The sequence below is a fragment of the Gymnogyps californianus genome, chromosome 3 (assembly GCF_018139145.2).
Source record: "Gymnogyps californianus isolate 813 chromosome 3, ASM1813914v2, whole genome shotgun sequence".
Classification (NCBI taxonomy): Eukaryota; Metazoa; Chordata; class Aves; order Accipitriformes; family Cathartidae; genus Gymnogyps; species Gymnogyps californianus.
In genome coordinates this window covers 2064237-2090834 of record NC_059473.1, presented here as the reverse complement: position 1 = coordinate 2090834, position 26598 = coordinate 2064237, and the positions used below count along the sequence as shown (strand labels likewise).

General features: G+C 41.3%; 2 protein-coding genes across 9 annotated transcripts in view; one reads left to right on the top strand and one right to left on the bottom strand.

Annotated features, from left to right (window-relative positions):
- The window catches only part of RTN4 (reticulon 4), a 47249-nt gene extending 31565 nt beyond the window's left edge, over positions 1–15684 (top strand). For all 7 annotated transcript variants that reach the window (XM_050894882.1, XM_050894884.1, XM_050894890.1 and 4 more), the window contains 6 exons: positions 2922–3129; positions 5983–6121; positions 12045–12114; positions 12798–12844; positions 14136–14194; positions 14623–15684. In XM_050894882.1, the coding sequence (XP_050750839.1) occupies positions 2922–3129; positions 5983–6121; positions 12045–12114; positions 12798–12844; positions 14136–14194; positions 14623–14665 (566 nt within the window). In that variant the 3' untranslated portion in view covers positions 14666–15684. The remainder of the gene's footprint in view (positions 1–2921; positions 3130–5982; positions 6122–12044; positions 12115–12797; positions 12845–14135; positions 14195–14622) is intronic.
- Positions 15685–18494: 2810 nt separating this feature from the next.
- EML6 (EMAP like 6) overlaps positions 18495–26598 on the bottom strand; it is a 117544-nt gene continuing 109440 nt past the window's right edge. Inside the window, exons 38-44 of one of the 2 annotated variants that reach the window (XM_050893842.1) lie at positions 25275–25463; positions 24004–24239; positions 23227–23389; positions 22378–22481; positions 21020–21173; positions 20530–20630; positions 18495–18680 (exon numbers count right to left, since the gene is read on the bottom strand). In XM_050893842.1, the coding sequence (XP_050749799.1) occupies positions 18656–18680; positions 20530–20630; positions 21020–21173; positions 22378–22481; positions 23227–23389; positions 24004–24239; positions 25275–25463 (972 nt within the window). In that variant the 3' untranslated portion in view covers positions 18495–18655. The remainder of the gene's footprint in view (positions 18681–20529; positions 20631–21019; positions 21174–22377; positions 22482–23226; positions 23390–24003; positions 24240–25274; positions 25464–26598) is intronic. The other variant, XM_050893843.1, reaches the window with a different exon arrangement.

Genomic DNA, 26598 nt, shown 5'->3' with positions numbered 1-26598 from the left:
TCAATTTCATCATGTACTCTCTTGGACTGAAAATTACAAATCAGTTTTTCAGTGACTTATAGCTGAATTTCCCTTTGAGGAATTTACAATGAAACCAGATATGTGTGTCATTAAGCTGAGGCTGATTTGGTAGTTCTCCAAATGGAGTGGAGACAGAGTGAGGAAAAATGCTTCATGTGCAGCTTAACTCTGGTCTGGGAGGTCCTAGCTTGGGGTTTTTTCTTACTGATTACTGAGAACAAAAGACTTGAAGAAGGGTCGCTAGGGGCCATTTGGCATTTGTGGTATGCTTTAATTCCAGCAATTTACCTTTGTTTCTCCTATTTTGGAAACTGTCACAGAGATGAATTACTGTCTTTACGTTCCTTATAACTGGGTTCAGGTATAATGCATACTGCTTGTAGTAAGTGATTTCCTGTGAAGCAGTAAGAACCCACTATCAGTGGAGACGCTTTAAAACTGTGTTACAGAGGAGGGAGTATCTCATTTACGGAACTAATGCTATCTGCAAACGGAGAGGAGTAGGGCTCATACTTAGTGTGTCACATGATATGGGAGCAGCACCCAAATTTGAATGTATGGATGCTCAAATTGCAGCATTTAAAAATAAATATAGTTTCAGTATTTGAAGCAAATACTCAGCAAGAAATGAGTTTTTTCAAAGATTTCTTGCACGATTTAGGAGCACAAAATCCACCAACACTTTTTTGGCAAGACTGGTTTTGAAAATCTCACCCAGGCGTTATGGATACTTGCAGCTCAGTTTAGGTTTACAGTTTACAACGATTTTTAGGTCAAGCTCACAATTTCGTTTGTAAGCTCCTTTTACAGGCTAAACTTGCTTAAAGTGAGGTGTACAGAGACCCTCATAGACACTTTTGTGATTAGAAGTAAAGCCAAAGAAACCAAAGAAAATGTTGTTAAATTTAAGGATTATAGCCCATACAAAAGAATTCTACGATGACTTGATTTTTTTTGTTTGATTGATTTTTACGAATGTTAAACGTTGTCTTGCTTAGAGCTTCATTTGTTTGACAAGGAAAACAGAAGTGCAGCTTTGTAACATGAAGAGACCCAGCGGAATAACAGGTCAACAGGGTGCATGGATAGGTTGGGCTGCAACTTGACGAGGACTTTAGATTGGTGCTGTTCTGAGAGCAGGAGTGTCACCTCCTTCAGTTGGCCGCTCTATCTCTCACCCCATATGTTTGTGGAGTCACATGGCGAACCACAACCAGCATCTGATCTGGCTGGCTGCTTAGTTTTTGTTTTATTTTTTTGGTGCAGTAGTTGTCAGTGGCATACAGAAAACCAGGCTGGTTCTGTGTGTGGCCATGCAGAGGAAAGGAGTGGAACTGAGTGGCGGTGGAGGGGTGAGGCTGTTTCTTTCCACAGCAGTTTTGGTTTGTGATAAATTTTAGATGTTCATGCAACTGTAACCTGGTTCTGTCTGTAGAACTTCAGGAAATTTCTACTGAAACATGAATTAACTATTTGGATAAAAGATTTTGCATTATGAAAATGGTGGCTTTAAGTTTCTGGCCAGGGTTCTCATCTTTCCAGTGCCTGCTGCTCGGTACAGTTTCCCTACGGAAATAATTAGGAAAGGACTTCAGCTTCTGAAACACTGTGAAATTGCACCATAGCCCCAGTGGCGTTTTCATGTGGTACCTACAAAGTACCTGCGATTATGCAGACTTTGCCCTACAGAGGCTACTAAGTATTTAATGTTGGTGTATTACCACATTTTCATCCTGTAAGAAATAGTAGTAAAATTTTATTTTTTACGTTTCTTTTGCAGTCATTCAGAGTAAGAATCTGTTCTGAATTGTGATATGCTATTTTACAATTAACTTTGGTGATGTTTAGGATGAGATAGGATTACTAAACTTGTGGTGTTATAGTGATTTTTCTATAATTTATCTTGAGTTCTGTATCTAAGACATTATTGCTATTAACAAGCAGTTTTGATGCAGAAGATGAATTTGTTCTTGTGAAAATCTAATCTGCTGTGGAAGTAGAAATCATGAAGAGTGAGTTTTATTGTGAGTCTCACCATGAAGTATAAAACTAGACTAGATGCCCCTGCCCAGTTCTGTACTCAGCAATGGAGAATGATGTTTGCCAGATTTCCTGAGTTCAGTAAGGTAATCAGCCAGATGCAACACCACCTCAAAACAAACAAATCTGCAATGGATGTGTTAAGCCATTACCTATGACATGTGCAAGGATGTAGTTTAAACAGTGATGCTAAAAATGGCATAATATTGTGTTCTCTCATGGAAGTTGCTTAAGGAAAAAATAAACCTGGTTTACAAATTAAGTATTTTGCATCTCGGACCACAGCAGATTTAGCCTGGATTGAAATTTCAGTGAGATTATTCCCTCTTGATGGCTCGGTCTGTCACCCGTAATCAACATTATAAACTCCCATGGGAGTGTCTTCAGTCAAAAGGAAACAAAATGAACTGCAAAGATGTAACGGTTTAGGGGTCTGTTAGTGTCTTGTCAGTTGTCCTAAAAGGGAATCAGAAATAGTCTCTTCAGTGAGTGACCTCCACAAAATGCACAAGAATAAAATGAAATGAAGCACAAACTGCTGTGGTTCTGGTGCAGGACACAGCACAGTAGTTGAAGAGATTAATTCTGACATTGCTTAAGGGCAGAATTGTTCTTAAATTTTAGCAATTCCATTTGAGGTAATCCTAATAACAATAATCCCAATAATCTGAAGTCCAATGCAGAATCAGTGCTAAAATAACCTATTTCTAGTTGTAATTTCAGCTCTGGTTTGACAGTGAGATCGCAAGTTCCCTTCTGGATGACTCTCTGATGACTCAGTCAAGTGAATCATGATTTACTGTTTTCATATGGATGCAAAAGGTATCTTGTTCTAATTTTTTACCTTTTTTAAATTTTAGTTGTTGACCTCCTTTACTGGCGAGACATTAAGAAGACAGGAGTGGTGTTTGGTGCCAGCTTGTTCCTGCTGCTTTCATTAACAGTGTTCAGCATCGTGAGCGTGACAGCTTACATTGCCTTGGCCCTGCTTTCTGTGACGATCAGCTTTAGGATATACAAGGGAGTTATCCAGGCAATCCAGAAGTCTGATGAAGGCCACCCGTTTAGGTGAGATTTTTCTTTTAATTAAGGAAAAGTGTGTTGTTTTGGGAAACAGCAGTATTGGTGCTGTTAGAAGCAGTAGATGACATATGCCGTAATATGTTGCATAATAATGTAAATAGCCTCTGTACTGAAAAATCTGTTACCCAGCCTATGACTACTCTTCTTTCAGTTTTTCTCAGTAGGCATACACAGCGGTAAAGAAAGTGAACTGAGCACTTGGTACAGGGGATTTTCCTGGGAATGCTAGGGTATCTTAAGTTACATTAAAAAAACCTAAATACTTCAATGTAATGGAGTAATATGTACATTTTAGAATGGTATGGTCTTCAGAACGTGAACCCTGGCAGATGATGTACAAAATTTGAAGAAGACCCAGGAGATGCAGCACTTTCAATGCAATATATTTCGGAAAAATCAGAGTAAATGTAGCAGGGGATACTCTTATCTCTTTGGAACTTTTTTTTTTAAAGAATACTCTTAAAATTTGTGGTTTAGTATGTAGCAGCATAGCTGTGTTCTCCACATGCAAGGCTGCCTTGTCATCAGCAGAATCCAGGTTCATTGCAGCCTGCCCAGATCAGAAATCCAGAAACTTGGACTCTGAATTCTAAGGCTTGAGGAGTTGAATCATAGGATTAATGGAGGTCCTCAAAGAGGACCTCCGAGTTCTTAGCTTTAAGTGATGAGCTAAGTCCTTGGGGCATACCATGTGTGCACTTCCTGCAGTGTGGGAATACAGTATCCGTGGTATGCATCCTTTCCTGTATGGAGTACAGTGGTGCCAATTATTGCAAAGCTGCATCTTTAGAGAAATAAAATCTTATTAATGTGTTGGAGTAATTACTAAGAGTGCATGTTTCCTGTTTCCATACCAGCCCTGTCCCATGCTGCTCAGACTTGCTTCTCTCCTTTTTTTAATCAATGAAGTGGTTCAGTCTCAACTTCCCTTGCACCTTTCAGAAACTCCTGCTTGCCCTCCTATTTACAGCTTTCTTACTAGTTTTGTGGTGTTTCCAATTATTCTCGTTCTCTTCCTCTCATCTTCAGTAAGGCAAAGTAAAATGTTTTCTTGGGTTTACCTCCATTCCTCCCTGACTCTGTGTAGTGGCTCATGTACCCAGTGGAAGCCAATCTGTGCCTAAAACAGCTGTGGGACAAAACTCTGGAAAAAAAGGAGTATTTGCTTTCAAGCTTAGATCTGATATAAAAAAAAGTACATCTGAACAATTGGCAACAACATTCAGTACAGCAGTATGAAATACATATCTTTTGTAAACTTAGGGTTTGGTTTTTGTTTGGGTTTTTTTTTAACCATCAAGGCCTTGTATGGCCCTCCTTATTCACCCTCATTAGGGTGAATAATTCCCAGCTGAAATCCTGTTTGCTCTGTCTACCCAGCAGTGCTCCTCAGTATCCAAACAGCATTTCCAAGTTTACTAGTTCTTTCTTAGCAAGAACAAGCAAAACTTGTTCTACCTGTGCTCTTTCTGCAGTTTATTTCTAAAAATACTGATACTCATAAGAAGCTTCCAGGCATCCTTGTCCAACATACCTGGTTGCTTACGTTTTATCTGTATAGCTTCAACTACAAGAAGGATATTTTTACTTGAATTTGCCAGTGAAGAGCATATCCATGAGATCAATTTAATTTTTGATTCAGGTACTGAATATCTTGCTGATGAGTTGAGAAGGGTGTGCAGATTCAAGCCAAGTGTGGATAGCAGAATGTAGCCTTGAGATGGCTGCCCTCTGTAGTTACCATTTAAAGTATTTTAATTTGTTTTGGACTTGCCACAAGGCTGTGTTTAGCTTTGCCTCAAATGACATACATAGGAGCCTCCACTAGGCATTGTTTATTTTTCAAAAAATCAAACAAAACCACCCCAAAGCAGAGTCTCCCCCGAAACGAAAGTAAAAGTTTAACAACTGTAGTAGCTGTAAAATGAGTGCCCTGTTGCAGATGTGCTGCATTGCTCCTTCTCCTTCCAACATGCAAATGATATAAATTATTCTCTATTTAAGGAGTCTAAATTGCCATAGCCACTGCAACTACAGATAAAAGTCGCAGTGTAGTGGAAAGAACACTTAACCAGATAGGAGCTTGCTTACGTCTTTCTGTTAAAAGAACTGCTGTCACTAATGGTAAGAAATTTTTTTAGCAAATGATGAAAAACTTGCTCATTTTACCGTGCCTTAGTGTGTTTGTTACAGCTTAATGGTAGCTTCAGAAGCACATTCCAGAGGTATGAATGGATATGTTGCTTTTGTAGGATTTTTTTGGTTTGAGAAGTGAAGGAATCTCAAGTCTGATAGAATATTAGGCCGCCTAATACAGTAGCAAAACCTGAGAATGACACACCCCCACACCCCCCAGCCTGTCTGTTTCTCATTTTTTTAAATAGACGTTGGCCTTGTTAGTGTACTGGATTACAGCATAGGCTGAGGAGTAGGAGGAGACTTCATAGACCAAGCAGCGTATGGGTCAGTGGTGCTGGACACTGTTCTGGCCACTCACTAGCCTTGTCTGTTCACACATCTGTGTTAGCCAGCGCACCTTTTTTGCCTAGTCCAGGTAAGACTGTGTGCGACTTAGTAAATGCGCTAGCACAACATAGCAGTAAGAAAGAAACTTTTTTTTTCTTTTCTTCTAAGAGGTTGTGGTTTTTTTTTTTTTAAGGTTCACTTTCACCTTCTAAGAGTAGCTTGGTTAGTTCTGTTCTGTCCTTCATTCCTCATATGGCGAGGTTTTTCTCTTTATAACATAAAAAGAACATATGTTGATGTGTATATATAACATGTTGATACTGTTTGGTAGCACTCTTACAGTAAAGTTTCATAAGCTCTTCTTTCTTGCAGGGCTTACTTGGAGTCTGATGTAGCTGTGTCTGAAGAGCTTATTCAGAAATACAGCAATGTTGTGCTTGGTCACATTAATGGCACAGTCAAAGAGCTGAGACGTCTCTTCCTAGTCGATGACTTAGTTGATTCCCTGAAGGTAAGTTTGCTTCAGCTGTAGATACAGCAGCCTTGTGTAAATAGATTTCTTGCTGACCTAGGTTAGCAAAGCCCGCTAGTCCTTATAAACGTGAAGGAACAATAGCATCTTTGGCTCTGTATAAGTAAATAATGAGTTTTCATTTGCTTGTTGGAAGTAATAAGCCTTTTTGTTTTTCAAGAAGTATAGCTTTCTGTTAGCCACACTGAGTTGAATATAAAGTGCTGTGTGCAGTAATAGAGTGGATAACATTATCTGCACTTTATTTTGACAGTATAATAAAAATGAATGGAAAATTGAAATAAGCTCTGGCTGCATGCAGCTCAGCTGTTACACCTCCTTGCTGGTGCTTAACAGCAGAAATCTTGTAAGAAAGCAAGACACTGCTCCAATATGGCATTCAGAATGTGTCACTAACAAGTACCTGTCCCTCTTGCAAATCTGTGTTTTGGGCTAGACTGCCGCAGTCTGGGTTTGGTTTGTTGTCGAGTTTGTTTCTGTCCAGAGACAGCAAGTGGTTAGTGTACAGTTACTTGCCTGAAACAGTACGAGTTCTTGTGTCCATTTTTTTTCTGGACTGGGGACTGAGCGATGCCCTTGTTTTACTAGGGAGGTGGACACTTGTTTCAGTCCCTGGATTTGGGTGTGAAGAGCTGCTTCTTTTAGTGACGTGAATTACTGAATGGGTTTTGCAAGTTACTCTGCCTAAAGTGTGCAGTACTGCCTAACAGATATCTTGAATATGTCCAAGTAGTATTTAATGGGATTTATTGAAGGTGGCAGAGCAAAACTGACAGTGAAGAAGAATAATAAAAGGAAAAAAAAAAAGGAATTGGCTGAAACCCATCAGTTTTGTTCTGTGAGAATTATATTCTCTCCTTTCAAGCTAATTGCCTTTCTTTGTTTTTCAAACAATTGTTTCCTTTACCGAGTACAATGTGTTGTCCATTTCTTTTTCAGTTTGCTTAATCTTCTTGGAATAAAGGTGCATTTATCCTCCAGTAAATCCCTTAGGGCTTTGTAAAGTCCTTTGAGTTGTTGTGGGGTTGGGGGAAGGGGTTTCTAGTGAAACCTGGAGAAAAATAGGAAGGCTGTAAAAGTCTTTGTTATATTTATGGAATAGAAATCGGAGGCAGATCTCAGGATCTTACCCAGAGTTTCTGGATGCAGTTTCTCATTATGCTCCAGCTTAAACACGGAGTTTGTGCCGGAAAAGTTGCAGCTGATGCTGTGGAAGTCTCCTGCAGTAAGAGTCCTTTCCCTCTGGAGACAGGAAAGATGATAAGGCTGTCAGGTTGTTACCTGGGGTCTGCTGCTTGGGATAAAGATTCATTTTCTCAGAAGGGAAAGAGGAGATGGGATATTAGCCCGGGGTTTTGTGTAATAATCTTCCTGCTTCTAAAGGGCTGCGCAGTAAAAGTTTTTTTTTATGAGGTGGCTGTGCATTCTTATTTTCTGGACATGGTTGATACTGCTGCAATCATTTTATGGCAAAATGGCTTAAATAAAGCCGTTACTGTCTGTGCCTTGCCAGTGTTTCCACACAGGGATTGCATTTTGATGGCTAAATCCTCTCACCACTGTCCATCGGTCTGGTCTGTAAGAAGCTGTGTCTCGCCTTCATGCTTAAGTGACTGAATACTTAGAATTCGTCTCTGCAGCATCTCAGGGCCACAGCCTTGACCAAAAGAATTACTGTTACATGGCTAGAACTGCATTTTGATAACTTAAACTTGGTGTGCAAGGGAGGAAAGGAACATACTCTTTGTTTATTGTGGTTTTTAAGGGCATTGAGTTTCTATGTTCAAAGAAAAGTTGTTTTGCTTAAGTCGTGTTCGGATCTGATTGAACAACATCACAGAAAAACTTGTAGTCACGAGGTCACTTGTATTTCTTTAATAATTAAGCCCTTTGTGATATGTTCCTTCATCTGAGTTACAAGAATTTCCACACCATTTGTTTAGAGATCACAATCCCTTGCAGTAAAGGAAAAGGAAGCAGTGAACAGCCAACTGCTGTTTCAGTTAACACTGTTTTAAAAATTAGGCCTTTCAGAGGAATTATGTTAGAAGTAGAATTAATTCCAGTCAGAATGTCTTCAAGGCACTTTAATCACTTCTAAAATACTATGGTATATAGGAAAGACATGTTTATTCAGCTGAACTAATTCATTTCCCCTCTCTCCTCCTGACATTTAAAACGTTTTATGTAGGTTAATTAGTCTAATTTATGGTAGTTGGGAGCAACCCTTATACGAAACCAGTGAATGTCAGGACAGTTCACAAGCACAAGTTACTGATTTGGAGGAGTTTGTGCTTGAGGAGGACATTAAGATGCTGGGGTCTTATGTAATATAATGGCCCTGGTTTAAAAAAAATAAAAATATCTTGGCTCGTGTAGTTTAAACATCTTCACTATAGGAAACAGCGTGTTTGTGTATAATTAAAGTTACAGGGTTTTAATGTAGAAAATGTCTGCGGGTCAGTTTATTGTGAGTAATAGTTCTGGCTGTAAAATCTGTCTTGTTAAGATTTTTTCTTTTTTATTAAACAATGCTTCAGTCATGGAAGTCTTAAAAAGGACTCTAAATATTTATGCAGCACAAGAAGTTCCTCACAGCTCTTGCGGAGCAATTCCAGAGGAGCCCTTGCCAGAGAGTCCCAGGAGAAACTGCACTTTGTCCTGATAAACAGCGATCTAGTGCTTCACCCCCAGCTGCGCAATGGTAGCCGTTCTGACACTGGGGCACAGTTGCTTTCAATTTGTCATTGCTCAACTGGTGTTTTGAGAAACAGAGCTCTTTGCTGCATTTGAACTATTTTATAGTAAAGAAACTGATACATGGACATTTCTGGATTTGCCATTAAACTGCAGTATGCTTTGGGTACTGGGGAGTCACTGATCATTGGAATGAGGGTAGGCAAAAACTCGATTCAGTCCATCAGATATTCTGGGTATTTTACTGGTTTATGTATCATTGTGACGTTCAGGCTGAGCTTGGGCCCTGTGCTTTCCTTCTGTCCCGAGTGTGTGGGAAGAGCAATATTATCTTTGTAGGTCAATCCTGGGTTGCCTTCTGCTTTTTTTGCTTCTTAGAGCTTGAAGTGTTTAGACATGTTCCAGGTAAGGCTTTTTGCATTTGTAAGGTTCTCTGAGTTTGTCTCATTTCTAAGGGAAAAAAAATAGAGACCAATACATAAATGTGGGATTGAGATCAACTCCACTTAATCCCGGGAATGTTGTTTTAACTGTCAGAAGTGCGTGAACAGAGGAGGAGTTGTGGGAGGGGAGTTCTGAGGTTTTTGCTGAACTTCATTTGCTTTGGCAGCCCCAGCTTTCAAAATAGCTGTCCCTTACTGATGCAGTAGAGAGAGGGAGGTGGTCTCGCTGGGTTCCGTGGTTCCCTGTCCCACCCAGTATGAGTAAGTGAAGTGGCTTAAAAACCGCACATGCAACACAGTTCATCATTAGACCCCGATGCTGCTCTGGACAGACTTTTGGAGCAGTGAAGCCTGTGTCAGTCAAATGTTAACTCCTGGATTTTGATCTTTCTTGGGCCATAAATTCAATGCTCACTAAATAGGATTGGATAGTTCTGATAATTGTTGGACTTTGGGATTGATTCATATCTTGTTTCCCCTCTGCTTAGATAAACTCACATTCTCTGACGTGGTCATAGTCTTCAGCAAAATTACTACATGTTCACCTGACCGGGGTGGTGCTTAGCTTCAGCAGTTGTGCTCATGCAGAGGAGATCTTGGATAGCTGTCAAGATGCTTTGCTGTGTGTGCCTGAAGCCGGCATATTTAGTTTACTGAATGCACAGCCTGCAAGAGAATCATTCTGAATGATCACAGACTTGGGGGCTTTTTGCTGTAGTGAAAGTTGCTGACTTTCCTCCCTTCGCTGGGCAGGGGAACGTGCTGCATGTACAGACTTGCTCTGAAAGGAAAGTATTTGCTCCGTTAAAATGTCTTGTGCAAAGAGGCTGCAGCCAGCTCTCACCCTGGCATTGCAGAGAGCAGAACTGGGCCAAGGTTTGAATGAATCATGAGGGAGTTTAGAGAAATCTGCTTTATTTTTCTTGATAAACCTGCCAAAATCCTTCAGTGGGAATGCAGTTGATGGTAACATTGCAGCCTTGTCTGAGGATTAACTTCGTGCCTCTAGTGCTGCTTGCGTCACATCTAGAAAGAACTGACAGATAAAGAACTGCATCATTTGCAATTAATCCTACTGAATTTTGAATAGGATCAGCTTTGAATGAAGCTCTTGAAGTAAACTTCATTTCATTACAGGGGTCCATGCAATTAAACTTGTCTTGATTGTCATGCCCTTATCTTATTGTTGGCTGTTGATTTTGTTTGGTTTGGCTATTTTGCATCTTACGATAAGCTAAAAATGGATGTTTGGATACTAACTTCTGAGTAACTTGGCTGCGGGCTAGGTCCTTGCCCACACCCACACTCCTTCGACATGCGTTTTTTTCTTTCCAGTGCTTTGTACCCATCTTTTCCTTGCGTGTACCTCCTGCTTAGCAGAGTGCTTCATCTTCGGTTGTTAACTGTGCCCAGATCTTCTCTCTGTGATGCCAGCAGCAGCCTCTCCACCGAGTCTGTCCGGCTGTTCGGTGTTTTGCGGTGTCTTGCACAGAAAATAACCAGACGTGCTTAGTTGGTGAAAGGGCTGGGGGTCTCGTCTGCATGCTCTGCGCAATGCAAAGCGTAATTCAGTGCTTAGCAAGAAGTAAGCACTGGTAAATCCGCTATGTCTGACATGCAGACCCTGGCTTCTGCTCAGTTCCTTACGGGCTGTGCAACACTAGAAGAAACCGGCTGATTTTCCTTGGGGAGGAATCCTACACAGAAATAGAGCTGGCAGCCTTCGGCCCCCTCCCACCCCGGTATAGGTCAGAGGTGTGCTTGGGACACTCTCCACCTGGCAGAAGGCTGAGGGGCTTGAACTTCTGCAGATCTTGGTGTAAAGCTAGTGAAGCGGAGCAGAGCCTGTACACGACAGAGGAGCTGTACAAGTGCAGTCGGCAGGGCGGTGGTGGGGGAGGAACAGTGTCTGGGTACGAGTTAGGGGCTGGGATACAAAGCCAGAAATGATGGCAGTGTGAGGGTTTAGGTGTCTGTTAACAGAAGGGACATCTTTGCTTCTGAATTTGTCTCCACTTAAGAGCTAGCTTCCATTTTATGGCACTGTTGACTTCTCTCTTTCCGGAATTTTTTAGTATCCAAAGCTCCTATGTTTTTTTTAAGGAAAAAAAGGTCAATTAAGGCAACCTTGCCATGTTACCTTTCAGACAGGTTTTTTTCCCCCGGTGTGACAGAAACCTCTGCCTAGTCTAGTCGATGGTTCATTGAGCCCTTTGCTGAGCCGAAGCGTGGTTGTGATAGTTTGGTGCCGCTGTTCGCGCTGCAGCCCCAGAGCGGATGCGCTCGTATGTTGGGTGCTGGGCTACCACACAAACAAATGACCTGCTTTCTTTCTGGCTCTGTCACCGAGTGCCGTGTGATGCGCCAGCCCTTTAACCTCTCACTTGCCTGTCTTGTTCCATCTCTTTGAAGGGTGGGAGGTAGGAACTGTGTTTGCTCATCGTTATTAAACGCGGAATTGGAAGTGCTGTATAAACGCAGAGGGCATTGAGCAGCCACCGAGTACTAACAGCTTTTGGTCACTGCTGACTTGGGCTGAATTCAGCCCGATGACCTAGATGCAAGAGGCCACATATCCTATTACTGAACCCTTCAGCCATCTTGTCACTCATCTCTAATTACGTGAGACGTAGAAGGGTGAGGTGGAGTTTTTGGGGCATTTTAGTTTCATATGTGTGTTTAGAGAAGTTCTCTCACTGCTCTAACTTGTATGTTCTGGTAAGACAGACTGTGGGCTGACATGCTGTTTTTTTCCTTTTTAGTTTGCAGTGTTGATGTGGGTATTCACTTATGTTGGTGCCTTGTTTAATGGTCTGACATTACTGATTCTGGGTAAGTGTTTTAAATTGTGTTAAATACCTGGCATACAAAATAACCCTGGAAAAGCACCAAAGTCTGCTTGATACTGTGAGGCTATTCCTCTGTTTTTGAGAGTGTAGCAAGATGTTAGTTTTGTGTCTTTTTTCTAGGACGTTGATAACACTGCAGAACAGATCATTTTGAATTGCGTTGTTGAATTCCTTGAGATTGCTCATTTTCCAGACATTGTGTCATTTAAAAGCACGTTCTGTTGTGCTTGTCCCTGTCAGGCCTAGCCTTACTTGAATATCATTGCTGTATTGTGACTTTGGAGGAGGTACAAAATGGGCTCTGGCCATGTCCCACTGCAGGTAGTTTTATTTCTTGTATCCCAGAGCAGGCTGCCTTCAGGTGTCAGAAACCGACTGCCGTTGGCAGAAGCCTAAGCGTCCTTTTTGAAGAATTTGCATAACTCACAGTGAAGAAGTGAACTGTGACCAGACTTACTGTACTGTTAATGAGACCTGGAGAACAGCCCAGCTTCTCCTTAATAGCGATTATTGAAATTACCGGCCAACAGTTTTTGTATGTGGCTTAGTTATTTCTTTTTCTTGTACCTTTTTGCAAGAAATGCCAAGATGCGGAAACTAGTCTTTGTTTTACCTGGACACCATCCCTTTTGCCAATATTTATGCCTTTGATGTGCTCTTTTCCAGCTTTGATTTCACTCTTCAGTGTTCCTGTTATTTATGAGAGACATCAGGTGAGTGTTTAATATGATTCATTAAATGCTTCATAAAATTAGCTCTGCTGAAGCAAAACCACAAGCAAATAAAACCAAAATTAATTTCAATCTTCTAAAATCTTTAAAGCCTTTAAAAGATAGGCCTTTAACCAGGAGTCAGTGCCAGGGCCAAGAGAATCAAGTTCACTTTGAAGTCCAGACTGCGTGTGCTTTCCCCTCCTCCTCTTTGGTGGAAGTCTAAGAAGGCTTCCCCAGCAAACAGTTACGAAAAAGGCCCGATTGACCTGGAGGCCTTCTCTCCTCTGATCCAGATTTGGTCAGGACTAAAGCAGCAGTAGGCACGGTGCGTTAATCCTGATGTAAGTACTTTTAAAACAATTTCTGAAGAACCCTCTTTTGGAGCTGATATTCAGGATTCGTGTCCTGAAGCCCTGTCGAATTTGTAGCCCTGGCAAAAACAGGAGGTGGGAGACGCTCGGCACAGTCCAGTGCCTCTCCTGTGGAGAGACTAATGTAAAAGAAAGAGGTAAGAAGGAGCCAAAGTAAAAAGTGTATGATTTAAATTATAGCCGAGCTTGAGCAGGGATTGTCTTCAGCAGGTCATAGCACAGGAGGGGGGAAGCCAGCTCTGGCTTAGCAGTTCCTTCTCCTCTTTCAAAAACAATGCTGCTCATGGAGGCCAGCCTGGGACTTAGGAAGGGAGGAAGAAAGGCACGGAGCAGATGGCAGAGCCTCTTGGGCTCCTCTCCGAGCTCTTAGGAAAGAACAAAGTACTCTGCAGTGAAAGGAAACCCTGTAGCCCCGAGGAAAGATGATGGACAATTTGTGTGGCTTAACCCGGGCTCCTCAATCCTCTTGACGAGCTGAAGGCTGCTCTCCGAAGGCGTAAGCTGTTTAACAGGTCCAGCCCACCTAAGCAGCTTTCCTTCTCCATGGTGCCCAGAGGAGACAGAGGAGCTGGCTGCCCCTCGCCGAGGGCCCTGGTTGGGCGGCCTTGAGAAGAGGCAGGGGGAAACGCTAGTGACCAGTTTGATGGCACATGCAGAAGCCAGGGATGGATTTATTTGGGTACTTACTTACCCGCTACTCCCTGCTGTTGTGTGAGTTCCTGGAGGCAAACACTAGCATGTGCTGTGGCTGAAGCCGCGGGAGCTCTGGCATCAAACTGGGAAGTAAATGCAGTTGAGCCCCTTCCTTCTGTCAGCGGTCTTTTCGTGTACAGCATGTCTTGGTGCGGTGTGACCCTGCCTTCCGGACAGCAAAGTAACTGCAAGAGCTGGTCTGTAACATCTGTCATCTTTGATTTCAGGCCCAAATTGACCACTATTTGGGACTCGTGAACAAGAATGTCAAAGATGCGATGGCTAAGTAAGTTGGACGTTTTTTTTTTTTACTTTCACTTTATAAATAACATTTACAGTTCTTGGTATCTGTGGTGCTCCTGTATATAACAACAATTGCATTACATGCACTAGTCCTGGGAGGAAAAAGTCTTTTGTTTAAATTTGGAATGGTTATGAAATCAGCTCCTTTCTTGCTGATGCTGTTGTTAAGAAGTAAGTTAATCCTCTATTATTTCTAATAGAAATCTGTGTATTTGAAACCATTAGTGAAACCTGAGGCCCTCAGCACTTGCAATCAAGGGGTGAATGAAGAGGAATTCAGCAGTTGTGTCGGTTTCTGAGTGTAGTAGTTTTGTGTTGCTGTGTTGCTGCTTTTAAGACTGTGTTTACACCTGCTTTTTGTTTGTTTGTTACTCAAATGCTGTTCTCTTTCCTCTCCTGTTCCTCTTGTAGGATCCAAGCCAAGATCCCTGGGTTGAAGCGCAAAACGGAGTAAAAAGCCTGAAGCAACTTATCGATAGGAAGTTCATCTTTTAAGGGGGAAAAAATACTCATTTGGATTTACATGGGGAGGGTCAGGGAATAGCAAAACCCTTGACATTGCAGTGCAATTTCACAGATCTTTATTTTTTAGCAACGCAGTGTTTGAGGAAAAATAACTGTTTTGACTGCCATGTGTTTCATCATCTTAACTATTGTAAGCTGCTATGTATGGATCTAAAACTAATCATCTTTCTTTATCCTGTGTGCAGCACTGGCTAATAGAAAAGATTTGAGAAAGCTGTACATTTTGCTTCATGAGAGGTAGTCCCTGCTGCGTTCCAGAAGAGGTAGTGCAGGTGGAGCGGAGGATAACACTTCCCAGTTTGTGCACTGTGTATGGTCTGTGTAGATTGATGCAGATTTTCTAAAATGAGATGTTTTAGAAGAATATACCATTTCAGCAAGTTTTGAAAAATCTTGCCTTTTTGGTATGAGTATAGCTGTATTGTGATTTTATTGTTTTATCAATTGCCTATATATATATATGTATTTCACAAAGCTTAGATCTTTCAGCTGCTCCACAGTGCTTCATACTTCAGAGAATTGACTGATTTCTGGACTAGCTCCATAGCACACAAGCTTGAAAAACTAAAATGTCTCTGTAAACACTAGTGTCTGTTTAAAAAAACAAAGGAGAAATGAACAAAGGAACCTCCACATATATTAAAAGAAAATTACAGCATACACTTTGTTGCACCAACGTACAGTAGTTGATTTTGAGCAAATAATTCTACAGTCTCTCAAACTCTGATTATCTGTGGACTGAATATCTAATGCTGCAAATGGTGTTTGGAAACTTAAAACCTTGTTATGCAAGAAATGATAAATGAAAATTTATACACTTGCAGTTTAAGCTGTATTGAACTAAGTCTGTGGAATGCATTGTGAAATGTAAAAAAAAAAAAAAGAAAAAGAAAAAAAAAACAAAAACAAAAACCCCAAGTATCAATAAAGCTTATAGACATAAAATAATATCGGTATTTTGCTTTCTTGAGGCAAGTTTAATATATTTGTGTTTATTTTGTTTAAGTTCATCGTGATTAAATATCCATTGTACATGGTGGTGGAAATAGTTTGTCAGACGTATAGCAATGTGAGTAGATGGATTTTTCATGATACCTTTTCTTTCCGTATGTGCAGTGCGAAGCAGTTTGTTCAGTTCCAGTTACAGATTTGATGTCCCAAATAGCTGTGTCGTGGTGATGCTCAGTTCGGCGCGTAGTTCTTGTAGCGCAGATCCTTGCCTGCAGCGAGGAGGCCTCCACGCTGACTACTGAAGGCCCCCGTTGTTACCGCTGCGCTGAGAGCTCAGTGACACGGGGGGATGACGGCGTCAGACGCCACTGAAGTGTTGTGAGTTGGTTATTGAAAATTGTGAAAGATGAAATTTTAGATTCTGCTAAATGAAGTGAAGATCCTTGGTTTCTTTTATCTTGGAGAGAGTAACGTATGATGCCATATTCTAGTCGTTTGAAGGAAATTGTAAAGCAAGTCCCAGTAATCTTTTCAGATCGACTTGTTGAATCTGATTTAAGAGCTGGACATGGCAAACTTGTATCCAAATTTATTTGAGACATAGATTTTTAAATTAATGGCATCTTGACCATTGAAAAATAAATTCATGCACTAATATTTTAGTTTACAGTATAATACATCATTACTTCTGAACATTTTATACATAAAGCCAAACCATATAAACATATAAATTTTAAGTGTTTTCCTGACAGACACTATTGCTTTAAGATATTTTTCACATCACCATTGATTAATTCATTCTGCCACACAACTGGATTTATCTGGGATACAATCAATGTGAAAGGAAGGCAAACATTATTACAACAAACATAGGCAAAGAAGGTGCTCACTGACATCACCACCTAACATGATTACATTATTTGATCAAGAAGGTTTCTTTAAAAAAAAAAAGACTGCATAGGGACTCTTATTGTGTATCTGACAAACTGATCTTCTGTATAGTAATATAAGGCATTAATAAATTCAATTTTAAAAAAAGGTGATTCTTTGAGGTTGCTGAAGCACTTTTGTGTGTTAAATGTACATTGATCCACTCCTTTAACTGGATATTCGTTGCATCCAACAGCTACCTTTTTATGCCGTGGGCATCAGAAGTGGATTGGCAGGAAGTTCCCACAGTTCAAAATTACGTTTTCCTGAACTGGGACTAAAGCACTGTTTTAACATTTCTTTTCAAAGACTAAATGTAAGTCTAAATGTTTTATTTTGGCCTGTATTTCTTTTGAGTAACAAACAGTCTTTTTAAAAGAAAGGTAATTTCAAAATACGGATGTTGTTCCATGCCAGAAATCTCAAAAACCTTTTGTGTTGACATTGCCCACATTTTCTGTTGATTTGTAAACAGTTTCATTGGAAAAGGTGAACTTAACTTTTCTTTCTCCAATTCCACTGTCCCTGTAGTTTTTGGTTTTGACAAAATGTTCGTTAACAAGCGTTGAACGGCTTTACTTGCCTTTTGTGAACATCCGCTCGTGGTCTCCACTTCCACGTGGAGGCAACTCTCCCTTCATCTCAGCTGCCTGCTGCCCTCCTGCCCCACGATCCCACAGCCCGGTCACAGACGAGGGGGCTGCATGGGGTGCAAGAGAAGCAATGATGGGGAGAGGAGTCCAAATTTAGCAAAGATTATGCTTTTCTCGAGGATAGGTAAATTTTCTGGTATGGGAGTGATTTATGTTCTACTTGTAAGCAGCATGGGAGTAGCTGCCTGCTGGAGGGTACGCGCAGTCCCCGCTAGCGATGTACCAACCAGGCGGTCCTTCGGATGCCTTCAGGCAGCCCCTCCAGAATGGGAAGAACGGGAAATAGTGATTCTTGGAGGCCTTCAAACCACTTCTTAAAGACACTAACTAACTAGATGGCCACTGCCTGTGGAAGTAGTTAGCTGTAAAGCACATTTTCCCATAAACAGGGAGAGTGCAGGAACACTTGGGGAACAACTTCCTCAATATTTGTGTTAAAATTTCTTTAACCAAGTCTCTCCATACTCTCTCCCCCCCTCTACTCACCGTTCGAGTTGAGTTAAGCTTCAAATTCTGGCTGCAGTCGAGCTACCATCACGAACCAATTGTGAACAGCTTATCAAGAGGTGTAATGCCATCAGGAATTTGTCCTTATAACAGCGCATCGCTTCTTGCTGTCGGAAACATTTTGGGATTCACTTGTGAAGGTATTAAAAACCAAAGCAGAAAACGGGGATAATGTAAGTACACAGCTGGAAAAGGTGTTAATGGTTAGCCCTCCTCTGTGTGAAAGTTATAGCACCGTATGTTGAAAGCAGTTGGTGGGAGGCAAGACTGTAGCCCATACTACTAGAAAATTATTCAAAGGCACTTCATGGATAGAAAATTTTGCCAAATATATATATATATTTAAAAATAAAATGGACTTAAAAAAATGATACTTTGCTCCTTCGATTACTGAAAGCTGAAGTGTGAACCTCAGCGTGCTCATTAAAAGCTTGCAGTTTTACTCAGTGCACCAAATTTGAGTTTTAAACAGGTGTTGTAAAAACACCAACGTCCTTGAACAAATGTTCAAGCCATAAATTTTGAAATTATGCAAATTAAAGGGCCCAGCATTTTCTCAGCGTGCTCCCTTTTCAGACATGGTTCGAATAACACAGTATTAGGCAAAAGCAGCTTTGTGAGCGAACTGTTCATCACTTTGGCCTACCCAGGTTACAAAAGGATTCCCTTTCAAACTTCAGCTTCCTTCTCAAGGATATTGGTCTTTCAAATGCAAGATCACATTCACGTTCAGTAAATGCATATGAGTAATCTGAAAATGTGTAGTCCACGCAGCATCGTATGGAAATTACAGCAGCCGAAGGGGTAGAGGCATTCATGGCTGTCCAGTCCAGAGCAGTCACTTGGTGGTGGCAGTAGCAGCAGGAAGAGAGTCTCCTTTAAAGACATCGCCATACAAATACACTACAATGAAATTAATGGAGAGCATAGTTATTTTTCCGAGTAACTTGCTGACAACCTTCAGCATATCATACCAAGAGAGACAAGCTGCATTAAATACATACATGGCTGTAAACACACATTTACCAGCAAGATGCCAGGTAAAGCAACTTTAAGCCCTGGAGTTACTCAACAACTACTGGCACTCGAATGCACTTCCTTTTCTCAGGAGAGAGTTAAAGCATTGTAACTGACGAGTGCGTGTGTGTTCATTCCAGTGAAGGCCTGGAGGCTGGAAACACTATTATTTTACTCTGTATAGTTACACTTTGAATCAAGAAATCCTCCTCATAAGTATATTGTCAAAATTAAGGCAGCTGATAAGCTTTTCTGAGTTTATGTAACTTCTAGCCTGCAGGGTGAGAATTGAGGTAAATGCAGCCTTTGTTCCTATGCAGCCGCTTTTTCATCCGACGCAGCTGCCTGCTTTCCTACTGTGCAACCCCTTTTTCAAAGAAAAACACTTCCTTCCCCCCTGCTTGCTTTTTCCCCCTACAGTGGAAAATGAAAACATCTATTTGGGGGGGTGGGAGGGGTCCCTTTATTTCCAGCATGATTGCACGGAAGATTGTGAACGCTAAATTTGAGGAACAGCTCTTCTCGTGCAGCGAGAGGAGAGTTAAATTAACTGCAGGGCGTTGAACAAACTGAACGTAACAGCAGTATCTACGCTGCAGGCACTGCAGGCTTACTGAGGGGAGCCTAGTGTCATGAAACATACATCAGCATTTAGTTTTCTGCTTCTGGAAAAGATGCGCAGTCTCATTCGCTGGCAAAAATGACTCAATCCTGCAGTCTCTGGCCTGTATTTTTCCTGCCGAGTAAGCAGTTAAAAATACCTGGTTCTTGAATGTGGCTTCCTGATCCTCGCTCCTGTGAGAATTTCATTTCCCACCTTGTTGCTTTTCAGTTTTTCTAGTTCTACGTTTTGCTGTTTAAAAAGTCTCTTACAGTTTAATCGTGTTTAGTTTTTATTCCTCACCTTTCTGTTCCTTGTTCTGCTTGACAGTAGTGTCCTGTCTGAGCAGTCCTGGAAGCTCAAATAGACTTGGGGAGTGGGGGTGGAGGGGGATCCGGCAGGAATCACCCATACGTGTGTGTGTGTGTGTGTGTGTGCGCGCGCACACGCATGCATGCATGCACACACAGGCTGTCTTTTTTTTTTTTTTTTAAGGGGGAAAAAAACCCAAACCAAAACACCTCAACACAAATTTAAGGCACCTTTTGAGAAGCCTCCTGTTATTTGAAATGTCTTTCTAAATCTGTCTATCCTTCTGTTCAGCTGGAATTCCTGTCCTAGCCTTTGCTGGGCAGGAGCTGTTCAGTTATTTTTGTGTGACTGACACCCCCACCAGCTGTCTTTTGATCTAAATGTTCTTCAGACACACCAAGTGGTTCCTGTGCCAGCAGCCGGGGCTCCTTCAGCTACCTCGTGGCGCCCAAAGTCTCAGAGGTTGGTGCTGGCCCACCCGCAACAGGTATGGTCTGCCTCGTCTGCCCTCGCAGAGGGAGGAAGGCAAGCCAAGGAGCTATAAGCAGATGCCTGGTGAACATGGAAGCCCAAACGCAAGATGTTTTACCCAGTAGAGATGACCTTGCGAATGGCGCCAAGGTGGCAGGAGCAAATCTGGTGCAAGTGACCATAAAATACAGCAATTCCAGAGTAAGAAAAACAAGCTAAAACTATCACACATCGGCAGGCTTCAATGAATGCAGAGTGGGCCGAGAAAGGTGTCAAATGCATTGCTGGGGGTTTGGCATAGAAGGGTACACACACTATTTTTGATCATCTTAAAAATAAATAAGCAGTTACCTGCAGTCATCTCCTCCTGTACTTACAACGTACTTGTCGTCATGAGAAAAGCGTATGTTGGTGACGTGCGCAGAGTGCCCAAAATACCGCTTGTGTTTGGCCTATTGGAAAAAGAACAGAAGTTCAGGAATTCGTACAGTAGCGTGGCATTACAGAGTGACAAAGTTGCCTCGTGAGTGTAGACAAAATCGCATCCCCAGCAGTACTGGCGTCTTCCAGCCCACAGTCATCCCAGCTCAGCGCCTGATGCCGTGCGCTGCGTCCTCCCTGGTCGCTGGACGGCGGCTACCTTGTCACCTGCGAGCTGCTCTCCCCGGGACGGCCGTTCTGCCGCACAACTAACTCCCACGCTCCTGCAGCCAGCACTGGCTGGGAGCTGCCTGGCGATGACCTGTTGGACCGCGCAGTTTGGACGCCTTAAAATCGTATGCTAAGGAGTTTGAACATGGGAAAAGCAAGCTGTTTAGATTAAAATAAAATAGCCACTTACAAATTTTTCTGTGCATGGGAAATCAAACAGTTTCACCAGACCAAAGTCATCTCCTGTGACTATATTTAGGCCGGCATGGGTCACACATGCACAATTGACATCTGCTTTATCTGCATTTCGCGGCCAAATTCCAATGACTTCGTCTCCAAGAATGCTGTTCCAAAACCAAGTTAAAAAAAGAGCATTAGACGATAAGACTTACTTGCTGCTACTCTCTTCCAGAGCATGGTGAGGCAACACAGCCTGGTAATAAAAACCTGCCACCTTTAAAAACAAGTCTTTTCCCTCTAAATCGTTGCACTGAATGCGATCTTATAATAGAGAGCAGCACAGGAACATACCTTGTTTTGTGTGACTCTTAAACTATCTCTATCCATAAATCCTGGGCTTTATCTCCTGTGAAACCACTCGCATCATTTTATACAAGCAGCTTGTGCAGCTATGGTATCCTCCTTTCCTTATGGACGTGTATGTACCCTCCCACAGTGATTTTTGACAGCGATGTTCTCTTCTCTTAGCCACCAGCCCTTGAACGAGGGATGCTTGTTTGGATGTAGAGTATTTCTTAAAATAGTTGTTCTTCCCTTAGTTTAAGTTCCTTATAATCATTCCTATTCACCCACTTATTAACTATCAGATGCGTCTGCCCCACTCCCACAATCTGTCAAGAGTCCTTAGAAATGAGTAATTTGGGGCAAATTTTTATGCATGCTTGATAGCAGAGCAGTAAGAGGAGGAGGATTCTCACTTACCTTCTCCTGAAAACCTGCCTGTATTATCACCCACTGTTTACTGTCAGATGTGCTTTTGGCCTGTTCCACTTTCTACACTAAGAGCACAGCCATGGTTTTGTAATCCTGTTGGGAGGGTTCTATATAAATCCATGTCAGTAAATATATTTTAATGATACCCACAACTCCTTCCTTAATACAATCAGCTCATGTTCCCATGCCTCCTATGCTGCTTGTGTTTGCTGATGTGGGATAAGATAGCGCCTATGCCAACGTGCCAATAAAAGCGAAGCTTTAAGTGGTACAGAGCCACGTGAGGGGCCGCGCACCTCACCGTTGGGAAGCCTGGGACGAACGGCAACAAGCCACTGTGGATATATGACAGCCCTCGGTATTACTACAGTAATAATTACTACAGACACCAACAAGCTACAAGTGTGTGTAAAAAAATAAGTGTGTAAGATAGAGCTTTGGGGAAGGGGAGTGTGCATGCTTTCTCTCACAGGTTTGCCAAGCCCCGGGGACATTTCAAGCATTTGGTTTACACAATCTGATCTTGTGATCTGATCTTAGTTCCGTATTACACCTGTGCCCCATCAGGCAGAACTTTGTTCTTTAGCTTTTTACCTTGTCCAGGTGGCCCACGTGATCTTCTCTATTAATGCAGGATCTGTTATTTGCTTTCCTAGTGGTACCTCGTGAACTTGACGCTTATAGGCACCTGTTGATACCTGAAAGTAGGAAAGGAAAAAGCTAGTAAGTTTGCCATAAATACATCATTTTCTTTATTTATAAGATTTCCAGCAATAATAGTCTCAACAGGTTTTATCAGGAAATAAACGTCTAGGATAAAATTTCTCTTTTTTCCTAATTAGCTAGAATTCATTATATGCAATATGAAGTAATAACAATGTTACAGGATGATAATTGACCGAGGTGTTCATATGCATACTGCATAGCTGATAGATTTCCTTTCAGTTATATACTCTCTGGTTTATCTCAACCCAATTTTACTAAGTCAGAAAAATTTCAGAAGGAAACCTCACATATTAATTCAGCTGTCATATGCATCCCAGCCTAGGGAAAGGGAGGAGGAGAACTGTTTCTATATTGTTATAATCCACAATTTCTCTCTCAGTGTTGTACCCGTTCCCTTGAAGTGAGAGAATACTTGGCCTTTAGCACACTACTAATCTTGTAAGGGAACTGAGCTATGTTGCGACAGTCGGAGATGCAGAACCCAGGGGGAAGACCTGAATATTTAGAAAGAACGAGAGGACTTTAAATAGAGCTCTGTGAACATCCTGAAGGCAATCTGAGTTATCTGGCCTACCTAAGAAGATTTAGGGGCATCTTGAAGTTCAGAACAACTTTGGAAAGCCTCCCTCACCCTTTCTTACCTCCATCTTGTTATTACGTCTGATAATGGGTGAGTCACAATAAATACAAACAAACATGGGTCTACCTGAGACATACCTGAATGTACCTGCTGTCGGCAGAAAAATCCATCTGTATGACAAAACTTGCAATGTCTTTGCAGTAGCCTATGCGGTTTAGGGTTGTACCTTGAGTGAGATCATAAAAGTCTACGGTATGTTCTTGTGAGCCCACTGCCAAAAACCTGTTATCTGGGCTGATCCTAGACAATAGAACATGGAATGGGGATATAATTTACTGTTTCTGTGCCAGATTTCCTTTTGCTTCTCATGTTAACACAAGAGAACAAATTTCTTTTACTGGAAAACAAGAAAAACCTTCTATCAATCGCAAGATTGAATCCAAACCAAACCTTGGTGCTTAATAGATGAGGAGGATTGAGGATATTGTATGTAGTTAACTGACGTTAATATTGCACTTGCATAAAGGGCACAGCACAACGTGCAGAGTGACACTAATCCTCTGAGAGAAAGCAACAGGAATTGCAATTTTAAAATGTACTATAATATTAATTCCCATAATCACAGCTCCACAGTGTACAAATTACTAGCCATATTCCAGTGGACATAACTGAATTAATCACAGGGAAAAAAAAGTGTGTGGTATATAAGATATACAAGCTTTAGGTACACGTAAATATAAGCTTTAGGTATACGTAAAGCCACCAGTCAGCCAGTAAATGCATTTCATGATTTCACACAGGTTTCAACAAATATGGAGCTACAAAAAATCTGGAAATCAACTTGGAACTTGATGGACTTTTTCTTGAGTAAGGGCTGCGTATTTAGAGACCTTGAACTGAAATTTCTGACATACCTGATATCCTGAATTGCAGACTTCCTGTCTCGCTTTTTGCCCCAAACCTTAAGGCTGTTTACAAGTAAAATAACAAATTCTCCATTCTTCATGCCAATTGCAACCATTTCACCATCAGGACTATATGCGGCACATCTTGCTGGATGACCCAGATTCACTTTGTTCAGCAGTTTCTGTGTTAACAAAAGCAACAGGCTCATACCTCCCCTGGAGAAAACTACCAAGCAAATGGCAAGCTTCCAAACGCAAAGTATAACAGTCACTTACTAAAACCAAATTGTCTATAGTTTCCTCTAAATATAAATCTGAAGTTTCACATCCCACCAGGCATATGTCGCAAAACAGACTTTAAAATATAGATGTAATTCAGATGGGAGTTTCATGTTTGCATCCATCTTGTTGCAGGGTGACTTCAAGTTTTACACCAGAAAGAATACTATTTACCAGAAAAGGCTGAAAAATCAATTTCCTATTTTGCTTGCAAGGTGATTTTGATAGCTTCTACAACTGCTGATCAGGGTAGGTTTTCTCCATTTGATTTGCTACGAGAAAACATCCTGGAACGCTCTTGCATTTTCACTTACCTGATTATATTTATAATATATTCATTTTTCATATTAAAAATTATCCCTGTTAGCTCAGGTAACTACCTTTTGAAAAGGTTTATGTAGGCTAGCATAAGCAGAAACCTTTTTGTTATTTTTAAAAAATGTTTTATTTATTCGTTATTTTTAAAAATGGTGGTTGTTATGCAATTTGACTTGGAAAAAAAATCCTGAACTACACATATGCAACACGCTTGGTTCTAAGGAAGGGCTCTAAAAAGGAGGGAGCCATGCTTGCCAGTCAGGCAGGCTTATTGTCAGGGTTTGTGTATTAGTCAGTGACAGGACAATCTGTGTCACCCAGTCTGTCAGCATGGAATTAAAACGCTTCCTTAATCCACGCCAGCCTGTACTTTTAGATCCAAATAAGCAATACACAACAAAAGGCACTCCATCGGCACCAGTGCTTTTAAATAACTGCATTGCTCTGCAAATTGCTTGCTTTTGGAAAGAGCAGCATGCTACCTCACACCAAGGACTTACCTTTTGACATTGCCACACAGCAGGGAAAAAAAGAACCGTACCAAACCAGAAGAGAAACACTGCTCTCTTTACATGGCTGCTCAAAGGTGCGTACGTAGCTGGTACATCGTACAGCTGGAAAAATGCATGGTTGTATAAAATGATCATTTTTAATCATATACTTCTAAATTTAGTGATACTCACTTTGTCACACAGGTCCCAGATTCTTGCTGTTCCATCATTACTTGCAGAGATAAATATGTCTTTTGAGGGGTGAGTTGCTAAGCCCCAGATTTCCCCTTCCATGTGACAGTCAATCAACAAGTTTGAAGCAGCATTTTTTTCTCCTACTTCAAGGATTTCTCCATCTTTTGTTCCCACTAAAATTTTCCCCTGTTTGTAGACGAAAAAAAGAATGAGATATCAATAGCAGTAAAGTACCGATGTATTGCAGAAATGTGTGTGATAACTCATCCCGATTTATACTGCTTGTTCATGCAGCATCTTAAAAACAGGAGAGTAAAACACTGGCACTCCCACATCTCGAGATCTGATGTCATGTTCTGGTGTTACTGTTGAGTGTCTGCGGTCGATTTCCATCTTGCCATTAAGGATTTTAGTTCAGCTCAAAGTGTTTACATACGAGTTGGCAAAGCATGATTGTCATACCTCTGAGGTAACTAAATATAATATTTGGGCAACAATAAAAAAATCAAAACAGGGTTTTAGGCTCAGTTAGACTGTTTAAGAGCACCTTGCATCTACTCTAGCCATACTGTCATCGTCTAAACTGCAAAAACTTTCTTGGCAAATACCTGGAAAAAGCATAAATAGATACAGTTGGGAATTGGTTAATGGCTACTTGATTAGAAATATAAACCAACATTCCTCAGTGTTGTAGTTATCAAAGAGCATGTCAAATGCCTGAGAGTTGATATACAAAGTTAAATAGAGACCATTTTGTGAAGTGTTAGGTTGGACAGATACCCATCATATGAAGTAAAACTCCTGCATCATCACACGCTCCTTTCACAACATTTACAAGTACAACTTAAATATGTGCAAGAGTGATTTTAGCATGTCAAATTACTCAGTTATTTCTATTGTTTTCCACTTTACCAAAACTTAAAGTCAATCGGTAATTCTCAGTGGCAACTTGTTTTATTTGTGACTTAAAAAAAAGCTAGGATCCATTTGGCCTAACCGAAGCACCTAAGCTGTGCCTACATTTCACAGGAAGCAAACCTCGTAAAGTAGGTACCTAAGTTCCCTTTGTCGTTCGAAAAGAAAGGCAGGAGACAAGGTCCTACCCTGGTGAAATACGTTCCTACGCTTAGCACTGTCCTTTCGAGGCCTTCAAAGGCCTTTCCCTCTCCTTGCTGACCGTAGAGGAAAGGCAGGCACTAAGCATCAGAAATGCAATCCTCGTGCACTTTAAAGCCCATCACTGAGCTCAGGAAGACAAGTAAGGAAAGGTCACTAGGGAGGCAGACAAAGCCTCCTCCCACAACTTTACAAAAGTCTTCTC